Genomic DNA, 19,994 nt, shown 5'->3' on the forward strand with positions numbered 1-19,994 from the left:
TGTGCACAGAAGTTTGTGTGTGATTAAGAAGTACCGCTAATTGTATCACACAGATTGTGTCTGTTTCCTACCTGACGCAGCCTGAAAATAAACCAGCTCTACAATCAGCCATGCAGATTCTCTGAAATCCTGCGCTTAGTTGGCTACATGTGGGTGCTGGAAGTTACAGTATTTCATTAAGGGTAATTTCCTTAATGCACAGTTAGAATCGGCTGCTTTTATAGTCTGTCTTCATCTGTGTGAATCTGACTTGGCACAATTAGTTGTGAAGTCTTAAGAGCCATAGAATAGCTGCCTATGAGCTACAGATTCTTTTCCCCTAACTCATAACAGTGGGGGCTGTGGGAGGCCTCGTGTGCCACTGCCACTTGGCAGCTGCCACTCAGTGGGAGTTTAAAGTGAATTCATCAGCTTCATCAATACTCTCTAACAAGAAAAACAGATAAAAGAATAAATCTTTGCTTGGCAACCAACATTCATTGTCCTTAGGTCTTATTGACCTATGATGGCATCTTTACTGAAGCTCAGGGATGTCAGAGAGATCCTCTCTGCTTCAGCTGGTCCTTCAGCTGCAGAACTAGCTGCTTTTCCCTCTGCAAGCACCAAGAGGTGCAGGCATCATTCTGTTCCCATTGATGCATCCCTGAGAGATGCTCTGTTTTCAGCTGGGGAACCCTGCTGCACTGCACACTGTGCTGGAGATACCAGGGCCTCGGAGCCTCTGGTCCCCATCCCATTCATTAATCCAATTTCATAACTGTGTGTTGGCTGGGAGGCTGGGATCACACCCAGCTTGGCAAAATTATCAGCTTCTAAAGGAGAAAAAAAGTTGAAAATGATGCTGCGTCACACGCACATAACCCGGAGGTAGTGCTCCTGAGAGGTATCATTGTACAGTAGCATCCTAGCAACCATGTCAGATAGACGAGAAACCACGAGAACAAAGAGCACGTGTTAGAACTGCCCTGGAGCATGTCTGAATTAATTATGCCTCTTAATTTTTTGGATAAAAATCAGGTGCTTATTTCATTATTTATAACTCCAAATCAAAACATTACTCTTTTATTTATGACGACGCTGATTCTGCCCAGAGTGTGTTGGTTTTCTGGCTCTCAGATGCAGCGCCGAACAACTTGACATCTTTCCATGCCTTCAGAGAACCCAGGAGCAAATGGCTTTTCCCTAAACTGAAAGCAGAGTTTCGAAATTGTTTCAAAGTTTGTATTATAGGGCAAAGGAGTATTTAAAACTTGTACCGACTGCGAAATAAATCATGATTACTATGTGGGCTGCACACATAAAGCAGTACACACTACTCACCAATGAATTCTGAAAGCCCATTGGTAGGCAGGCAGGTTAGCTCAGGCAGCTGAGCTAACCAAGTTATAAGTTCGTATCCCACAACCAAAGGAGACAAAAAGTACGGTCAGACCTCCTGAGATGGTAAATACGGGTTTAAAGACAGGGTTTGCTAAACAAGAGTTGTCTGCAGAATATGTTTGGTGGAGGAAGGTGGTGTATTCTCCAAGTATTTCAACAGGAGCCTGTGCACATCATTAACTTAAAAAATAGCTCATTTATTTCCACAGTTCAGCTCCCCTTAGCAAATAAAACGCATTTTGACCAACAGCGTAGCATAAAACGTGTTGTAATCTGTATGTTACATGCAACCAACAAATGTAAGAAGCGGGCAGTCTGGCCCACAGCTCTGTCCCTCAGGCTTTGCTATCAGCAGAGCGTCCTGCAATCAAAGCTGTGCTGCTTTACAACTGTAGAAATGTGGTGATGGATGAGTCAGGCCCACAGAGGGGTGATATGCGCCAGTCGGAGCTGTGAGGAGTTGGTCCTTTCCACATTCGGCTCAGCGTTGCGCAGCGTTTAATCAGAATGTTTGCATTTATTATTATTTTCCCCCTTCTCCTGTCCCCGTGACGATTAATCCCTGTCCCTGCACCAACGAGAGCTGTAGGAACTGCAGCAGTGGCACTGCACAGTAATTGTGTTTATAACTGTAAGCACAATTGATTGCCATTTCACCGTATGAGCATGAGCCTACACATATAGAATATATTACATTGAGAAGAAATGTTTTAAGTGAATTCCAGTGTCAGCTAAATTGATAGTTAAAGGTATGAAATGCAGCATTGACAAATGGAAAAGCTTTTTTACGCAACACAGGATTTAAGCAGGGCCTGTCTGCCACAGCAAACTGCTCCAACCGAGATGTAGGAGGATTCTCATTTACATGCTTATGTGGAAATCAGAAACACACAATGCTTTAATTAATACAACAAATAACGCAAATGGTTTTGATCCACATATTCCAGGATGTAAGTCAGCCTCTGACTACCACGGAGCAGGATAGGATGCAGGCTGTCCACATCTGGCCCATACGGTGCTTCTGCATTTCTCCTGTCCCCTCGTACTGCTCGGTGTCAGGCAGAGGTGAGCTGACAGAACCTGGTTCTGACACAGCACTGGTCACCTCCAAGGGTGTTCACTTGTCTCCTCCTAAAGGGAAGGCATTGCTCCCGTGTGATAGCACCCACTTCTTTGCTCCAGGCTCAGAACAGTAAAGCAGGATTTATACTGAGATAATTAGAAATGTAATTATCTTGACGTTCTTCCATTTACCATTATCCAAATGCTCTGTATCTCTGGGGCCCCCAGTGGCCCCAGTGTGATGGTGAGATGTTACCTCTTTGTTTTGTGCAAGCCACAGAGCAAATAATTATAGCTGCTTTTCTTATTCTTCTGCTAAGGACTAGCTGTAAGAATGCCACACGAGGAGGATCAGGGACAGGTCTATGCTGATCCCACTGGTTCCAGCTGTTCTCATTCACGTCCCACTAAGATAGATAGATTTCTAAAGGGTGGCTGAGCCTCAGTCTTACCGCAGCCTCTGCTGAAGGGAGGGCACTGCCTTTACCCTGCAGGCACAATGCAGTGTGAAGCTTTACAGCCCTGGCATTGTCAAAATCACTGTCATCCCCATGTCACAGTACCTTGAGGAGCACAGATGCTGCAGGTCCCAAAGGACAGGCATCCTGAGCAGCTGGTGCAGTTGGAAGGAGCTATACAAAGTGCAGAGAGTGCATTCCAAAGCTGGGATGCTGCAGCAATTTGCAAAGCATTATCAGCACAGCAATATCCAGCAGTGGAGGGATAGAAGCCGAACAGTCGGAAAGCCCAGCTATATCCTCTAATAACAAATACAGAGCTAAAGGAAAAGGGAAGGAGCAATATGGTTACTATCTGATAATATGTCTACCCTTTAGCCACTGCTGAAAGACATTCTAGCCCACAGTAGATTTAAGATGGATGAGAAGTTTGCTGTCAAACAGGCAAGGCTTAAAAGAGGAGAGGAACTGAAGGTTTGATCTTTAACACCAGATGGAAAAGAGAAAGATGAAAGAAAAGTTAATCAGAGACTTTTCTTAAGCTCTACTGATTACTGGAAAGCTTTTGACATGGTCTGTAGTATGCAGAAGTGAGTGGTGAGCCTTGATATTAACCAGCTCACCTAACAGGTTTTTTTCCCCCCAGAGTTTAACAACTCAGTCAATAGCCTGCTGGTGAGTTATTACATTTTCCATTGCAAAACTGACAAGGTATTTCTTCCTCACAACCCTCCCAAGTGGCCCTAGCGAGCATTTCCTTTAAAAGTCAGTCTCATCCCCAGTGACACCAGCAGTGGAAGAAGGTGGAAAGAAGCGGTGATGGTCTTCTCTTGGACTGCCCAGGGAGCAGGTGCTGCAGGCCAGTTATTTCAGGAATGGGTTCTTCAAATTGGACTTGAGGAATCCAGTTGGCTGTGGCTGGGACAAAATATCCCTGTGAAGACTCATCAGTATCAGCTCCTTATGAGCAACTCCTGCTCCTGTTTCTTCATGCCAGGTGGCACACTGTCTTTGTTTACCGGAGTGGAGCAGCCCTCAGAAATGGGTTTGTCCTTTTTCCTCTTCACCTTGAGCAGCCAGGAAGGCTGTTGTCAGGTCTTTCAGTAGGAACTGTCAGCAGAACTTCAGTTTTTGGTGTGGCGGAGTCTCCAAAGCACCTTTGGAGCCAGCTGCCCAAAAGCTGCAGGCAGGGATGTTCACACCCACCAGCTCAGCAGCTTGCATCACTGCCTTTATGAGATTTCAGCTGGTAGCCCCCAGCTCATCTCTCCATCCGTATGGCTTAGAGCATCGTGGAGCTGCTGCTCATCTTCCCAGGGAGGTGATGGGAACAGCATTATCAGCAGTCTGCATACAGGCAACGGATGCATGGAAGGCTGGGATGGGCTTCAAGGTCACACTGTCTGTGGCTTACAGTTGAACCCCCTTAAGCACAGACCTTTCTACCTCATTCCGATATCCAACATGTATGAATGTATTTTTCCCTTATGGATTTAGCTGTTCCGTTGGTTCCCAACTTTGAAGCAGTTTCCTGCATGAATTTTTAACTCGTCCATTGAAAGCATATGGGCCTTTCCTAGTGAGCAAGTGAATCGACAGGCTTGGAAAGGGATGTGAACCAGAGCTTGAATCTCAGCCAAACAATTTGTTCTGGCTTTAATCAAGATGTCTTCTTTTAACTTCAAATATCATTTTTTAAAATCCCATATCAAAACTTTTAGTGTCACACTATGAAATCAATAAATGCTACCAGTCACTCTGCTCAGAGATACTTCAAAGCAGCCTGACTGACTGATAGCCATTATTTTATTTTTAAAAATACTCATCAAAGTGGTGCAGTTAATAAAAAGGCAAAACAAAATTAACAGCAACAAAGCAATGTGTCTGTTACATTTCCAACTCGCAGAACCACACAAATCCTCCTACCGGTTTTGCATGCAAAGTGCCTCTTTTCCTATTCCTATATTGACACCTTATCCTATTTTGTTGGGTTTTTTTTGTCCTCACCATAACCAGGAACTCAGTTTTGCAGATGCTGGTTTCCATGTAGTCACGCCATTACATCTGTGGGCTGGATTCTGCCATGAGCAGCCCCACATGAGGAACGTGTCCTATCCCACAATGTGCTTTAACTGTGTTACTGAAGTTTCATCAACTTCCATGGCTCCATGTTTAAAGCCAGGCAGGTAGTTATGGACTCTCCTCAGTGGGGGTCATGGAGTTTTGTGTTATTCCATGAGTGTTTCAGTAGAAAGCCAATGGCAGTGTTTGTGAGTGTAGTTCCAACATAAATAAGAGCTTTGACCACTTGTCCATTTATCACAACTGCTATCCCATTCTCTTGGGTACTGCCGTGATACTTTGGCTGAGGTATTAGAGCTACTGGGGCTGTTCAGATTTTGACAAACCTTTATTTCTAAATACTCCTTAACACCATTTCTCGAATCAGTAAAAAGAAGTCATTTGATACAGATTTTACAGTGGGTGGGTCTGTTTTTTGCTTGAGATTGCTGAGGTTATTATGGTAACTCTAAAGGCAGGCACCTTGCAGGGAGGGGCCATCTGCCTGCAGTGGAACCATCTCCCCTGGCTCCAGATGCCCGCACTGCAGACACCCGGTGTGTAGTCCCTGCAGGCTCTCCCCATATTCAGCAGAGCACATGCAGTGTGTCTGTCCTCAGCCCTGGTTTAGGCATTGGTTTTAGGCATTGGTTTTAGGCATGGGTTTTAGGATGGGCTGGTTCATGCTGCAATGTGCCTTTCCTTGCTGTTGGCTGTTGCAGTGCTTAGGGCTGTTGTTCATTGCCCTGCCTTGGGTGTTCCTGCTATCAGAGGAGCCCTGCAGTATTTCCCTAGCCTCCACCTTCTGCCCAGTGTGAGGCTCTCAAAGGCCCATGGTCACATCCAGGTGCCCTGGGGCTCTCAGATGCCATTGGAGACCTCTCTGAGGTGACTGCATCCCTTTTGGAGGCCAGATTGGTGGCCCCCAGCTCAGGCAGCCTGAGTGCAGGTCCCAGGAGAACATGGGGTGTTCACAGAGCCTGGGAGCTGGGGCTGAACAGGACCTGGGGATGTGCCCTCCTGGAAGAAGGTTCAGAGAAAACAGTGGCAGCAGCTCTTATCTTTGAAATTGAAAAGCTTGCCATCAGATCTCGGCAGCTGGAGAGCTTAAGCAAAGGATATCCAACAGCTCGATTCCCAGTTCAAGGTCAGGACTCGTATTGCTGAGTGTATTAAGAAAAAAAGAAATTTGGTGAGAACTGTGCTACTAACACAGATGATGTTCAGATCTGCCAGGGAGGTGAGGTGACTTAACTGACCTCCTGATGGCTCCCTGTGCAGGGCAGAGCCTGCACATGAACATTTCCCCGTCCAGCTCTCAGCCCTGCACTCCCAGCAGCAGGGGTTTGGTGGCAGGGACTGAGCTCTCCCTGGCTGAACCACCAGGTTCAGATCTGCTATCCCCTGCTGTGTGCCCATGTGCCTGCAGTGAGTGGGAGCTGCTGCAGATGTGTGCGGCGGTGCAAGCTGCTGGTGGGTGGGGGCACCAAGGGCCTGGCCAGAGCCCCCTTGTAAGCACTGCACCTCCGTTTGAGCCCCTTTGCTACCTGCCTGCTCAGGCACTCCTACCAGGTGGAAGCGTCTCACCAGAACAAAGTCACTGCTCGCCAGCTCACACGGTTTCATGGACTCTTTGTTGTTTTCCTTTTCATACCTGCTAATGTGATACAGTGAGGGCTATTCTGCGCCATGTGCGCAGCAAGGCGCAGGCTGGCAGGCAGCCCGGGAAGCCCTGCCACGTGTCCCAGCTCTCGCACGGTGCTCCGCTTCCCCTTCTCTGCTGCTGCCCCAGCAGCTTGCAAACAGCACAGACCTTGTGGTCAGAGCTTCCTGGTGGTTTGGCATCAAGGTGTAAACAGATCGAGTTCATTCAGGAGACTTTCTTGCAGAGATGGGCTGAGCGTGCAGTCCGGTCTTTTCCCCCATTAATTTCCAGGAGGGATGTGCCAGGCTCCTCCCTGCACAGGTGAAATCAGCAAGTGGGCAGGGACATTGCGGAGACCTTCAGGGGAAGGGGAGGAAAGTTTCTTTTCTCTTTCTTTCTTCTTTTTTCTTTCTTCCTTCTTATTATGTTTTTTTAAACCTGAGCACCCATTACCCCTCACCTCTGAACCAAGAAAGACTTTACGTGGTGTCATAATTTAGCAAATTACTTCCTCAAAGGAAGGTCAAACATTTTACCATTGGATCAATAGGAAGCAACTTACAAATCATGTGTATTGATCATTGTAATCATTCAGAGGAATGTAGGGCAGACACTAAAATCACATGCACTTAGTCTTAATTGCCCACATTAAAGCAATTATGCCCCAAAACTGTCATTGTCTAATGCTACGCACACTACCCAGCATGGCAACTTTTAGCCATACATATTTAATCATAAATCAGCCTCTTAGGTCCGTTGCACTAACGACCTACAATATTGCTGTAATTATGCAAATATAACTATGTCTTTTTTCATCGACGTGTAAGATCATGTTGCTTTTGGGAGCCAAGTGGAGGAAAATAAGCCCCTGTATTAATGCAGCTGGTACTTAATACGTGTATTTTACAGCTGTGCTATGCACTCATGACACAAGTACTCAAAGTGACCTGAAATTGCTAATGAACAGAGAGCCTTTGTAAAAGCAGTCACAGGTCAAGGACTTGCAGATAAAACTTGCTGAGCAGCGCCTTGGTGGTAGGCTGGTGTCAGGAGAGGGCTGTTTGCTTGGGGATGTTTATAAACATTGTTTTCCAGGGGATCATTTTGCCCAGAAGGGTCCCGGACAAACACCCATTCGCTAACGTTAACATAAATGTTTTCTGCTTGTCTGGACGTGAGGTGGGTGCTGCATTCCTGTAGTCACAGAAGGCAACATGTAGGCTCAGGATGGCTTTGTGATTTGTTCACACAGCCTCCTCAATGGGAAGATGGGTCAGGAATTTCCTCCTCCGATAATTTCTTAACAGATCTGGAAAATTAACCATTCTGATTCATTATACACCTTACGTTTTGTGAGCAAGAGCATTTGAAAGGACGGCGTTACCTAGCATGGGACAGCCAGATTTGCTCTTCACAGAGAATATGTGTTCTTGAAGTAGATTATTTTCTCCTTGTGCTGGGACTGAGTGGGAGAAGCTGCCTCCTTGGCAGCAGGTCCTGCCGAGACACACACACACCTTCACTGGAGATGTGAAGCTGCAGCCCTCCCAGGCCCAGCCCTCATGTCAGAGCAGCAAGGGAGGGGTCCGTGAAGCTGAGAGCTAAATTGGTTCCGTCCCGGGAAGATCTCTGTCTCCAAACCTCAGGCAAATGCATTTTAACAAGATTTTGAGAATGTCTGCAATGTTTTTGATCTTCTGGGGGTCTTACCCTGCTCAGAGCAGCAATGTGCAGAGCATAAGGTATCGTGTCGGTCCTGTGTGTACAGGTGGGCACTGCGGCACACGTGATTTAGAAAGGGCTTTTAAAGGGGGAAAAGAAGTTGTTTGTCTCCAAGCCGCAGCCCCAGAATTGCGATTTGAATGTTAACCACTGCTCAGAGAAGGATCCAAGCTGTTCCAGCAGAGGAGAAAGGACATTCATGGGCTCACGGTGCCCGATATGAGCTGGGCTGGGCACCATGGCTCTGAGCCACAGCACTGCCCACACTTCTGCTCCACCTTGGGAGCAGCAAAGTTGTCGGCTGGCTCCTTTCTGAAAGTTCAAATTGGTTTGTCATTTTCTTTTCTCTTCTCGCACCTTATCTAGTTTCTGCATTCTTCCCACTTCAGTAGTCAAAGTGATTGAAAGCCGAAAACTGAGCGGATCTGTCCCCGCAGCCACTTTCCTCGCGTTTCTCATTTGCCGTCGTATCAAACGGGCTCTTTGTCTGTGTGCTCCCCTGATGCTGCCTCTGTTACACGGAGATATTCTTCAGGTCACGGGGGTTAAAAGGGGGCTAAAAAGGAGATCATATTGGACTTGCTTTACACAGCCATGTAGCATTAGCCCCAACGCCCAATAGAGGAAAGATATACTACTCCTATTTGATGAGCAGCAGGCCAATAAATTCATTAATCATCATTTTATGCCTCATCAAACACTTCCCAAGTTCCTCCATGGGAGTTATACAAATTAGCCACTGAAAAGGCAGTAATTTTAGTTTAGCTAGGTAAGTGCTTTTTGATTGCCTTCCTGAACAATGCTTCCCTTGACAAGCTAATAAATCAGCCCTTTCTGAATCAGAAGTGCAGCAAGTGCGAACAATAACTCCACATAGTTTCTCCGCTGATTTCAGCTGGAAGGCCTAAGAGGATGATCTGGGATCAAAGTCTCTCACTTTATTGCGGAGCAAAAGCTTTCTTTATGAAGAAGAGCTGCAGAGAAATGAGGGAAAGGTTTTGTGTTGTTTTTTTTTTTTTAATCAATTAATGAGCAGAAAAAAAAAGTCTCAAAACAAAAAGGCAGCCTAAGGCTGCAGTGCAGGGCTGCAGGTGATGCCGTGGGCAGGCAGTGAAGGGACAGGGCCAGGCTGTGCTCTGTGCGGTGCGGCCCGCTGGGGCCCGGAGGGCTGCAGGTGCTCATGGCGTGGGGTGGGCTGGGCTGTGCTGCGGTGGAAGCCCTGAAGGCTGAGCTGCCTTCTCTCTCTCTCTCTTATTTATTTATTTTTTCTTGTCAAATTGCAGCCTTTGACAGTATCAATTTTTTTGTAACTTGGCCGTAAATCATTGCACTAATCAGCTGTCACCGGCCGACACGCACGCGTTGGCATTCAGCCGGAGAATTTGTTTTGGAAGGCCTTTAGCGACAAACCCCATGTTGGTATCAATACCGGCTGAGTTGCTCCCGCACGCGGGGTCGGACGGGGCGAGGGGAGCGGGGCTCCGCAGGGCGAGGCCGGCCCCGAGGGCCCCCCCGCGGCCGGAGGGAGCCGTTTAGACGCGGGGCGGCCGCTCCTCTTCATTAACTTTCCCTCCGCGCGGCTCCTCGTGCCTCTGAAAATAACTTGGCAAACCGGGAGCCGTTTATCTCTTTTATCTTGGGACCCGATCCAATTAAATAAGTGCACATTTACATTTGCATCCATCAGGCGTGAGCGAGGAGAGGGCCGTGGTTTGCTTTAAGCAAATAGAAGCCGATGGCGGCGGCAAGGAGAGGTGCGGGGACGGACCCCGCAGGGACGGGACGCGGCGCCTCGCTGGGGCAGCGCAGCGCCGGGCTGTGAGCTGCGGGCCCGCACCGCCGACGGCCGCGGAGCCCGTCGGTCTGGGGCCTGAACCCGCCGGCTCACGGGGCTCCGGGAGGCGCCGGCCGCGGGCACCGCGGGGTTCTGCCGCTCCTTCCGACGGCGAACGGGAGCCGCTCCCGCGGCCGCGCCGTCGGACAGGGCCGGGCCGGGCCGGCGCTCCCGCACCGCCGCGGTGCGGTGGAGGAATGCGGGCGGCGCGGGGCCGAGGCGCCATCTGTCCCCGCGGGCCGGGAGCGCTGATTTATGCGGAGCGCCTCGGAGGAGCTCGCCGCAGACTTTGTCTTTCTCTGTCAGAGGCGAGTAAAAAGAAGCAGCTGGCCTGAATTTTTAGCACCCATAATTAATTAAGAGCTTCGTTCCTGGGATTTGATGATTCAATAAAGCGAGACCCTTATTCCCCTACGTGCTTGCAGTGAATGTCTCCTCCGCTCCGATCCTCGGGCCCCGAGATGGGGCAGATTAACGCTCTTTTTCTGTGGAAGAGAGGGGAAAAAATGCCTTAAGATTGCATCTGAGGCGCACACAAAAGGTAAATTCAGAACTGCCACTTGTTCTCCGCCAAAGCTCCTTCTTCGGGGCCATTGATGTGTTTGTGTCAGATCTTAAAGGAACCGACGGGGGGACGGGGAATTAGTACCGTAGCTCTCGGTTGGAAGGCGGCACGTTCTGGGTTCGGGACACTCATTCCCGGCCGGCCTCGGTGCCCCCGCTAATAACCGTGCGGGGACGGGGGAGCTCCCAGGGCTCGGGCCCCGCACCGGGCTCTGCCTGCGGCCAAACCGGCACTCGGGCAGCTCTGCACTGCACGCAGCGCTCCATCGCACCTTCCCTGGGCAGCCCCCCGCTACCCCGCCGTCCCTTCCCTCGTGCCGCGGCTCCGGGCCTGCCCAGGCACTGCCTCTCTCCGGCCCGAGGGGAGGCCCGTGGAGCAGATAAACGGGAAAGGCCGCAGCCGGGGTGAGGGAGGCTGAGAACACGGTCTGTGGTGTGGGGTGTCCGAATTCGGATTTGTTTTGGTTTTAAGCGTGAAAGAGGAAGCAGCGGGGCTGCGCCGGGCTCCCCTCCTCGTCTCCCTGCGCCACCGAGAAAGGGCCCGGGGACAAGGGGGGGCTCCTCTGCCCCAGGCTGGCCCTGGTCCCTCGACCTGGGGAGTGCTGCTGGGGAACCTGCGGGGCTCCCCCGGGGCAGCCCCTACTCCAGTGCTGGAGGCTCTCGGAGCGGCCGCAGGTGGGAACTCCGCTCGTTCTGCGAGGGGCCCCGAGCGGCTCCGCGGCCCCTCGGCCCCACGCGAGGATGTCGGGGGCTCGGAGGGAGCGGGCGGCCCTGCGGGGCTGCGCCGCCGCCGCCTGCGGCCGGGCCGGGCACCTGCTGCTGCTCTTAGTGCTGCTGCTCTTAGTGCTGCTGTTCCTGCTGCTGCCGGCCCGGCCCCACTCGCGGCCCGGCAGACGCTGCTCCCGGGAACCCGCACTGGCTCCCGTTAGTTGTATTTTAAGTGTCCTCAAAGTGTTTTGTTTTGTATTCGAACGACAAATTGACAGAGCAGAGCAGAAAGGGCGGGCTGCCCCCTCCCCCCCTTGCTGTTAGAAAGGAGAAAGAAGCAACGGCAGCGCCGGCCCCCCCACCCCGCCTCCCTTTTGCAGGGGGACGGGGAAAAGGCAAAACTGGGGGGAACACAGCGGTGGGGCCGCAGAAATGGTTATGGTTTCAATGGGCGACGGGCCGCGACCTGAGGGAAACGGGAAATTCCCGGCGGAATTTATGTATCAAACGAAAATCATACTGGTACCGCGTATAGAGCAGCCGAAAGCAGCCAAGGTTTTAGGGAACGAGGCTACCGAACGAGCGGGGCTCCGGAGCTGCCGTGCGGAGCGGCTTTCTCAGAGACAGGGAGGTGAGATGGTCGAAGGTAGAGAGACATTAAACTAAATCCGTCCCCGCTCGCTGAGAAACGAAACCCCGTTGGGTCGGACCCGTTGGGGACCTGTTGGTTCCGCACTGCCGGCCCCGACCATGGGAAATTCTACCCGGGCCGACCCGCACCGCCCCATCCCCGCGGCCGCTGCGCTGCGCTGCGCTCCTCATGTGCGGAATGAAGCCGCGCTGTGAGTGCGGGACACGAGCGCGGCTCGGAGCGGGCGGTATAAAATCTTGTATAATTTATAAAGGGACAAAAGAACGTAGTATTGTCCCTGGACAATTCCAGTCTTCAGACATTCAGGTCGGAACAGTTTTGATTTGAAATGAGATCGCACGCACCGTTTGGGTACCCAGGTGTTCAGACGTGACACACGAAGGACCCTTTAAACCCCCGTAACACGCACACACGCGTGAATAAACGCGTTTCGGACACCGAACGGCTCCGCTAAAGTTGAAGGGCTCACGGAATAATTATCCGGATCGGGAAAAAAAAGAATAAATTAATTAATTAAAAAAGGAAAACAAACAAACAAACAAACAAACCAAAAGACGAATCCGAACCGAACCCCACGCGAACAGAACGGAAGGAGCTGCCCGCTGCTGGGAACGCTCCCTCCGTGCCCGCCTGCACCCGACACCCCCAGCTCCGGCCGGGCGGCACAAAGCAGAGCCCACCCGGCCCGGGGCCGCCCCCCTCCCGACGCTGCGTTCCGCCGGACCGGACCGCTCGGCTCCCGCGGGCACCGGGCGCCGTTCCCCGCCTCGGCTCCCGGAGAGCTCCGGGACGGCGGGCTGCGGCGCGGAGCTCCCGCGGCGGCGGGCGGACGCCAAAGCCGGGCCGAGTGTGACCCCTACCTGCCGCCGCCCGCAAGCACCGCGGGCCCGGGAGGGGGCCCCGAGCGCTGCCCCCCTCCCACCCCCCCCCCAGCCGCGGCCCCGGGCACCGGCAGCGAGGGGAAATCTGGCAGAAAATCGAACTCATTAGCGAAGTTGAGCAGCGGATCGCTTCGCGTGAAACGCGGCACTGATTGCGGGTAATGAGGTTACGTGCGGGATCGGCCCCGCAACCGCTGCGGGAACAGAGCGGGGCTGCGGCTGCAGGAGCGGGGCTGCGTTCTGCCGCCCGCCCCTTTCCCGACGAGCTCCGTACCCCACAAGTGGGACCCGTTCCTCTTTGCCCTTTTTTTTTCCCTCTTTTCGTTCTAGTTTAGCGCACTCCCAACGGGGGGAAAAAAACCACTAGCCATAAAAAATTAAATTAAACTTGTATATATATATTTTTTAAAACTATGAAACAATTCGGAAAAAGACACAGAAATGTATATATTTATATTACGAAAACAACATTAATGCCTGTACAGGTGTCTCGATTTCATAATTTACTTCAAAGATACCGTATTATCAATTTAAATACAAAAGCTACATTAAATATACAGAGGGGTCCGTACAAACGTCCGTGGGGGCCGCGGGGAGCGCTGCGGGCGCGGGGGGGGGGAACAGCTCGGCGCCGTTTGTTTCGTTTTTGCGTTTCTTTTGGTAGTGGAAAAATAACTGCGGCGGCGAGCTCTGATTTCTTTCAATAAATTAAAAGAAAGAAAGGGGGAAAAAAAAAAAAAAAAAAAACACGAAAGAAAGAAAGAAAGAAAAGAAAAGAACCGAAGCACAGTCCCAGCGGGGGAAGGAGGGAAGCCGACATTAAATGCTGGACATACCTTTCTTCAGTTCGTAAGGCGAGTCCTTGCCGAGCTCCGCCTGGGGCTGGCTCCTGGCCGCCTTGGGCTCCTTCCCCAGCCCCTCGGCCCGGCTCAGCACAGTCTGGTTTAATCCATTGAAGGCGGCGCCGGGCGCGGTGGGCCCGCCGGCGGGGTGCCCGTGCAGGGCCCCGAAGGAGCCGTAGTTCGTGTAGCCGGGGTAGAAGGGCGCCGTGTAGTAGAGCGGCCGCGGCAGGACCGCCCCGTTGGGGAACGGGCACTGCGAGGGCGGCGAGCGGGGCCGCGGCGGAGAGGGGCGCTGGGGGCCGCCGCCTCCCAGCACGGCGGGGCCGGGGGTCGCCGTTTCGCCGCCCGCTTCCCTCGCCCTGTCCGCCGAGGTGGCGATCTCGGCCAGCGACCAGAGCTTGGGCTTGGCGAGGGCCGCCTGCTGCGGCGAGTGGATGACGGAGGCGGCGGCGGGCGGCAGCGGGTGCGACTCGGCGACGTGCGGCGGCCCCGCGGCGGCGGAGGGAGGACGGAACGGCGGGGGCTCCTCGGGGCCCGGACCGCGGCCCCCCGGGCACGGCCCCAGCGGGGAAGCGCCGGGCGCTTTCGGCAGCGCGGGCGGCCCGTCGAGCCGCTCCTCCGGCGGCTCCTTGCAATCCGAATCGCTGAGACCGGCCTCGGCCTCCCGCGGGCTGGGGGGCTCCTGCAGGCGCTCGCAGCCCGGCGCGGCCCTGGGCTCCGCCGCTCCTGCGGGGGAAAGGACCGGGGTGGGGGGAGGCTCGGCGGGCGGCCCGAGGGCCTCGCAGCCGCCCCCAACCCCGCGCGACGCCGCCCGCTCCCCCCGCCCGGGCGCACCGGGCAGCCCCGAGGGCGCGTCCCCCCCCTCCGCTCCCCGGCCCGCCGCCTACCTGCGTCTGGGGAGCCGGGGTCCCCCTTCTCCTCCAGCTTCTGCGGCTCGTCCTCGTCGTTCTTTTCCAGGTCGATGTTCTCCTCTTCTTCCTCGTCCTCGCTGCGGTTCCGCGGGGTCCAGGTCATCTTGTTCTCCTTCTTAAGCCGCCGCCGCGCGTTGGCGAACCAGGTGGAGACCTGGGTGAGGGTCATCTTGGTGATGATGGCCAGCATGATCTTCTCGCCCTTAGTGGGGTACGGGTTCTTGCGGTGCTCGTTGAGCCAGGCCTTGAGAGTGGCCGTGGCGTCCCGCGTCGCGTTCTTGCGGTACGCGGGATCCCCGTAGGGGTATGAGCCGAGCGGCGCCGCGTACGGGTGGTAGCCCAGGGAACCCGCCATGGCCGGGGGGTGCTCGTAGGGAGAACCCTGCGGAGAGAACGAGAAGCGGCCGTGAGCGCGGGGAGAGGCGGCGGCGGGCGGCAATGACACGGCAAGGGCAGCCGGGCCTGCCCGAGCCCCGCAGCGCCCCGCAGCGCCGCTCCGGCCGGGGGGCAGCATTGGGGGGGGGGGAGCCGGGAACGGCCCGAAGGCTCCGGCCCCGAGGGAACCCCGCTTTTCTGCCCCACGGCCGGGAGCGCGGCGCTGCCTTCCCGCTGCTTTCCTTCCCCGCTGCTTTCTCAGTGCCTCCCCGCTGCCCCCCGTTTCCCCAGGGCTGCCGCCGCGGCGGACAACCTGCCGGGCCGGGAATAAAGGGAAAAGGAAAGAGCAGATGAGGGGGGGAGAAGGAGGGGGGGAAGAAAAGAGGCTGGGAAAATAAAAATGGAAAATAAACGAGAAAAAGGGAAAGAACTCGAGGAAACTCCGCCTGGAGCGCGAACGGAGCGGAGGAGCCGAGCGCGACCCCCGGCTTTATTTCGGGTGTGGCGGCGGAGCGCCCCGGGCCCATCGGAGCGCAATTAGAGGGGAAAGTTGCCGGGCTCACCGGCCTCACTTCTCCCACCTCCGGCCGCTGTCGGTTCGTTCCCCTTCACACCGCAACGAGAAAACGGTTGCGGGATTCAGACGCTCGGTCTGTTCTTCGGTATATTCAAAAATAGATATATATTTTTTTTCTCTTGTTGGGGAAACGGGAGCGGTCCCTCCTGCTCTGCCGCTGACCCACGCGATACCGCCCGGCCCGGCCCGGTCCCGGCCGCTCTCCCCGGGCCGTGTCCGCAGCGCTGCGCGGTGCGGGAGGAACGCGCCGGGGCCGGGGGCCGCGCCGCCTTTTGTCCCCGCGAGCCCCGAAATCGAACGGGAACAAAAAGCGGGGCCGAGGGAAGGGGTGCCGTGCCCGGCGCGGCGTCGCTGCCCGGGGCTGCTCTTACCACGTAGGAAGTGAAGGCGGCGGCGGCGGCGGCGGCCGGGTCCGTGCCGTACTGGAGGTGCGAGTTGTAACCCGGGGACGGGGCGGTGAAGGCGGTAGATCCGGCATAAGGGGAAAAAGCGGAGCCCGAAGAAGATCTCCCAAGTTCATCGGTCCTGGGTCCGGAAATCACGCTGGTGCTGTACGCCGGGCACGAGTAAAGAGCCAAGGAGGCAGACGGCTGGTACAAGTAGCCCTGAGGATACGACATGGCCCCGCGCACACATACACCCGCGGGCCCGGGGGAGCCGCCGCGACGGGCTGGGCTGGGGCCGGGGCTGGGGCCGGGGCTGGCCGCCCTCGCCAGCCGGGCAGCGGCACCGCTCCGCGCCCCGCGCTGGGCACCGCTTCCCTCTCGCTCTGCCCCCGCTCTGTGCTGCGTTCCCCGCTCTGTCTCTGCCCCTCGCACGGAGGGGGGGGGGGTGATGTCGGGGGGGGGGGGGGGGTCCCTTCTTTTTTTTTTTCCCTTCCCCTCCCTCCCCCTTCCTCCCCGCTCTCGCTTTCCGCAGGGTCCTGCCAAGATGCTAAGTTGGAAATCGCAGCTCCTGACGCCTTCTGCGCGGCCCGGCGAGGCTCCTCCTTCGCGGGGTGTTGTCAGGAGGCCGGGCCGGGCCCGGGCCAGCGGCGGGGCCCAACCAGCGCCGGGGCTCCGCGCTCCCGCCCTCCCCGCAACGAGCGCGAGCTCGCGGGTAATGCGGGGCCGTGCGGGAGCGGCCGCAACTTTCGGCGTGTGCCGAGCTGCGGGGAGAGCGGAGCGGAGCAGAGCGGAGCGGCAATAGATGGATCGCGCTCCCGCTTCCCTCCCCTCCCGCCCCTCCCTCCGCCGAAGGTGGGACGGCCGTGCTGCGCCGTGCACACGGAGATACAACCGCGGAGCCGCGCCGTCGGGTGCCGCCGGACCGGGCCGGGGCTGGGCGGGGCGGATGGGGGGGTGAGGAGGGGGCGCAGCCCTCGTGGGGAACCGGGGCGGGTCGGGCCGTACGGACAGCGCCCGGTGTCCGCCGATCGGCGGCCGCGATCCTCTGTGACCGCTTGGATCTGTTTTCAAACCGGGAACAGCCCGGGTCACCCCCGCTGGTCGCTCTCCCGGTCCCCGGCCCGGGGAATCTCGTTACACCCGTGCTTGATCCGAATCCCCCGGCCCCGCTGCCGGCTCGGGGCGGTGTTTAACAGGGCTGGGCCGGGACAGGGGCTCCGTCCGCCTCCCCGCAGCCGAACAGCAGCACCTTCCCGGGAGGGCGTCGAGCCCCGGACCGTCGGGATCGGCACCGGGCGCGGCTGCGGGCGGGGCGGGCGCGGCCCACACTACACTTCCCGTCGGGCCGTGCTGCCGCGGGACCCGCCCCCGCCCCTCCCGGCATCCGGTTGGCCGCCTCCCCGCTGCCGGCCGTCCCCCTCCTCCTCCCGTTGGCTGCCGGAGCCGTCGCTCCGCGGGGGGTTGAAGGAGGGTGGGGGAGCGGCGGGGCGCTGGCGGCACGCGGAGGTCGGCGCTGCGGGACGGGATGGAACGGAACGGAACGGAACGGAACAGAACAGGACGGGATGGAACAGAACAGGATGGGCAGCTCCTGCACGAGGCAGGTGAGGAGCGGGACGGGACGCGGCGCTGCCTCCGCTGCCCACAGCCCCGCTGCCCCGGCGCTCGGGGCGCCCTCTGCTGGCGAGGCGGCTTCTCGGGACCCCCGCCCCGGGGCCTCTCGTCCGGCTGCCGCCCCGCCGGGCGCTGACCGGAGTGAGGCCGCTGCTGGCGGAGCCTCGTGCCGGCGGCGTCGGGCGGGATCCGGAGCGCTCGGTTCGCGGCGGTTCTGCCGCTGTTCCGCCGCTGTCGTCTCCGTTCCGAGTCGCTCGGACAGACGTTTCTGTTTCCCGCTGTATTTACGCGGCCCTTCCCTCCCTCCGACGGGAGCTGCGCCCCGAGCACGGGCTGCGTCCCGCCCTGTTTGCCGGTTGTTTGTTTGTTAACGTCATTTCTCGCCTGCTCAACTTTCTGGCCCGGCCGGCACCGAGAGCGGGGACGAAGCGGCGCGGAGCCGGAGCTGATCCTTTGCTTTGGGCGTGATCCATTTTAGGACGCGCGGCCGGTTACCGGGAGCGGCTTTCCCTGCCGGCGGCACCGAGCGCTGGGACGGACACGGGCAGCCCCGGCAGCCCGCTCCTATGGCGGCCCTCGCAGGTGCATCTGTCTCAGATCCGCAACGCAGCGAAGGAGAAGCACCGAGATTTTTCTTTTTTTTTCTTTTTTTTTTTTTTCTTTTTTTTTTCTTTTTTCTTTTTTTTGATGCGTGTGCGTTTATTCGGTTTTGAACGCGCTTCAAAGATGCTGACGGATAACGCCGTCTTGGCACAGAGTGGCGGCACAGGTGTGCATCGTTATCTTAATTAAGAGCCGGAGAAAACGTCACCTTTCAGCGTGAGTTATGAAGGGAGATGCACCAGGAGATCATTTCAGCGTTTGTTTTTTTGTCGTTTTTTTTCCCCCCTTCTTCCATAGGCGGAGATGGAGGCGATTTGCAGCCCCTTTCTGCTGTTTCTGTATCACAGTTCCTGACCTACCGTACTGGTACTGAATGATGCTTCCCCCTTAGTTTGGGAATGCATTGCCTGGAGGCCCTGGGAAAAGCCGTTGTGTGCAAGGCTGCCCCTATGAGCCACATAGGAGGAAGACTTTGGGCTGCAGGAGAAATTGGCAGCTGGGAGTGTTTTATGTCATACATCTAAAGGTACAACTTGCATCAGTAAGGACAAAACTTACATATGTGTGCGTTTGTGTATATTTATTTATTTATATATATATATATATTTAATTGTAAAGAAAACAGTATTTTGGTTTTCTCACCTTCACAGCACCGTGGAACAAACTTTACTATGTGAAAACTAAAGAGCTGCACAGAGTGGTGAGGAGCTCACGTTGCTCTGTTAAACCAACACAGAACTCACTGAGCAGGAGCTAAAAGCACCTGCACGATGCTCTGGCACTGAGCTGTGTGCTGCCCTCCTGCAGGCACTGCTGTGCATGAGGCTGCTACCCCGGGTGGGACACCAGGAGGTGCAGGGCTGTGCATGCAGGGTGAGTCCTGCATGGCTCTCAGCATGGCATGGATTTGGGGAGCTCTCCCCTCATCCCTGCAGTTCATCTCCCTGCACTCTGCTCGCACTCAGAGGCACAGCCCTGTGGGCAGCTGGCACTCGGGTACGGTGCAACACAGGCAGACCTCCACCTTGATTTCTTCAGCAAACCTTTGCAGGCAAAATCACTTTTTGTTTGTTTGCTACAAGTCTGATTATCGCTCTTTATCCTTTCTTAATTGCACCAAAGAAACCTCTTGGGTGTGTGCAATAAAAACGTGCATGAGTGCAGCTGGCAGCACGGCAAGCCCAACACGGCCATATAGAGCACCCAGCTCCAGCAATCCCAGCAGTGCCATGGGACAACCTGAGCTGTGTTTCTGTTCCATTGAAGTTTCCTGTAATTGACTCAATCGGTGAGGTTTGCTTGAATTTGCTGCCACGATACAGACTTAAGTTAAATGTGTCGTTAAGGTTAATTTTGCTTACTTATGCCTATGTGCCTTGGGCATATGCAGTAAGTATGACTGGCTATAGTGAAGGGGAGGGGGGGTAGAAAGAAAGCCTGTTTCTTTATGTCTCACCCAGTTTTCCCTTCCAGCAGCCACCTCTGCTGGCAGCTGCCTCCCGGTGCCGAAGGAGCTGCAGGTGAGGGGCCGCTGTTTCAAAGCACAGAGCCAGTCTGAGCTTCCAGGCTGATCCAGGGAACAGGAATTGCGCTGTGCTAATGAACTCATGATGGATTGATCTCCTGCTCCTCCTGAAGGAGGCATTTCACAGCTTTTTCATTCTGTAAGCACAGCTTTCTTGGTGTTTCTCAGCATTTCTGTCACATAGCAGCATTTAC

The 19,994-nt window shown here is 55.5% G+C and overlaps 3 protein-coding genes across 3 annotated transcripts in view; 1 reads left to right on the forward strand and 2 right to left on the reverse strand.

The window, feature by feature from the left end:
- Window positions 1-1,556: 1,556 nt before the first annotated feature.
- Window positions 1,557-12,765, reverse strand: LOC146760532 (uncharacterized). The gene is made up of 2 exons (XM_085551787.1): window positions 12,431-12,765; window positions 1,557-10,647 (listed from the first exon to the last, which is right to left on the reverse strand). Exon 2 carries the CDS (start codon window positions 10,386-10,388, stop codon window positions 9,981-9,983), a length of 408 nt encoding a protein of 135 aa, XP_085407913.1. The 5' UTR covers window positions 10,389-10,647; window positions 12,431-12,765; the 3' UTR covers window positions 1,557-9,980.
- Window positions 12,766-13,344: 579 nt separating this feature from the next.
- Window positions 13,345-16,623, reverse strand: IRX5 (iroquois homeobox 5). The gene is made up of 3 exons (XM_015873872.3): window positions 16,044-16,623; window positions 14,697-15,102; window positions 13,345-14,535 (listed from the first exon to the last, which is right to left on the reverse strand). The coding sequence occupies exons 1-3, from the start codon at window positions 16,290-16,292 to the stop codon at window positions 13,787-13,789; spliced, it is 1,404 nt and encodes a 467-aa protein (XP_015729358.2). The 5' UTR covers window positions 16,293-16,623; the 3' UTR covers window positions 13,345-13,786.
- The window catches only part of LOC107319205 (uncharacterized), a 224,733-nt gene continuing 221,029 nt past the window's right edge, over window positions 16,291-19,994 (forward strand). The window contains exons 1-4 of the mRNA XM_085550603.1: window positions 16,291-16,387; window positions 16,495-17,662; window positions 18,573-18,801; window positions 18,926-19,939. Of these exons, the coding sequence (XP_085406729.1) occupies window positions 16,291-16,387; window positions 16,495-17,662; window positions 18,573-18,648 (1,341 nt within the window). The 3' untranslated portion in view covers window positions 18,649-18,801; window positions 18,926-19,939. The remainder of the gene's footprint in view (window positions 16,388-16,494; window positions 17,663-18,572; window positions 18,802-18,925; window positions 19,940-19,994) is intronic.

Source organism: Coturnix japonica, chromosome 6, assembly GCF_054131305.1.
Source record: "Coturnix japonica strain WE chromosome 6, WE-NBRP24, whole genome shotgun sequence".
Classification (NCBI taxonomy): Eukaryota; Metazoa; Chordata; class Aves; order Galliformes; family Phasianidae; genus Coturnix; species Coturnix japonica.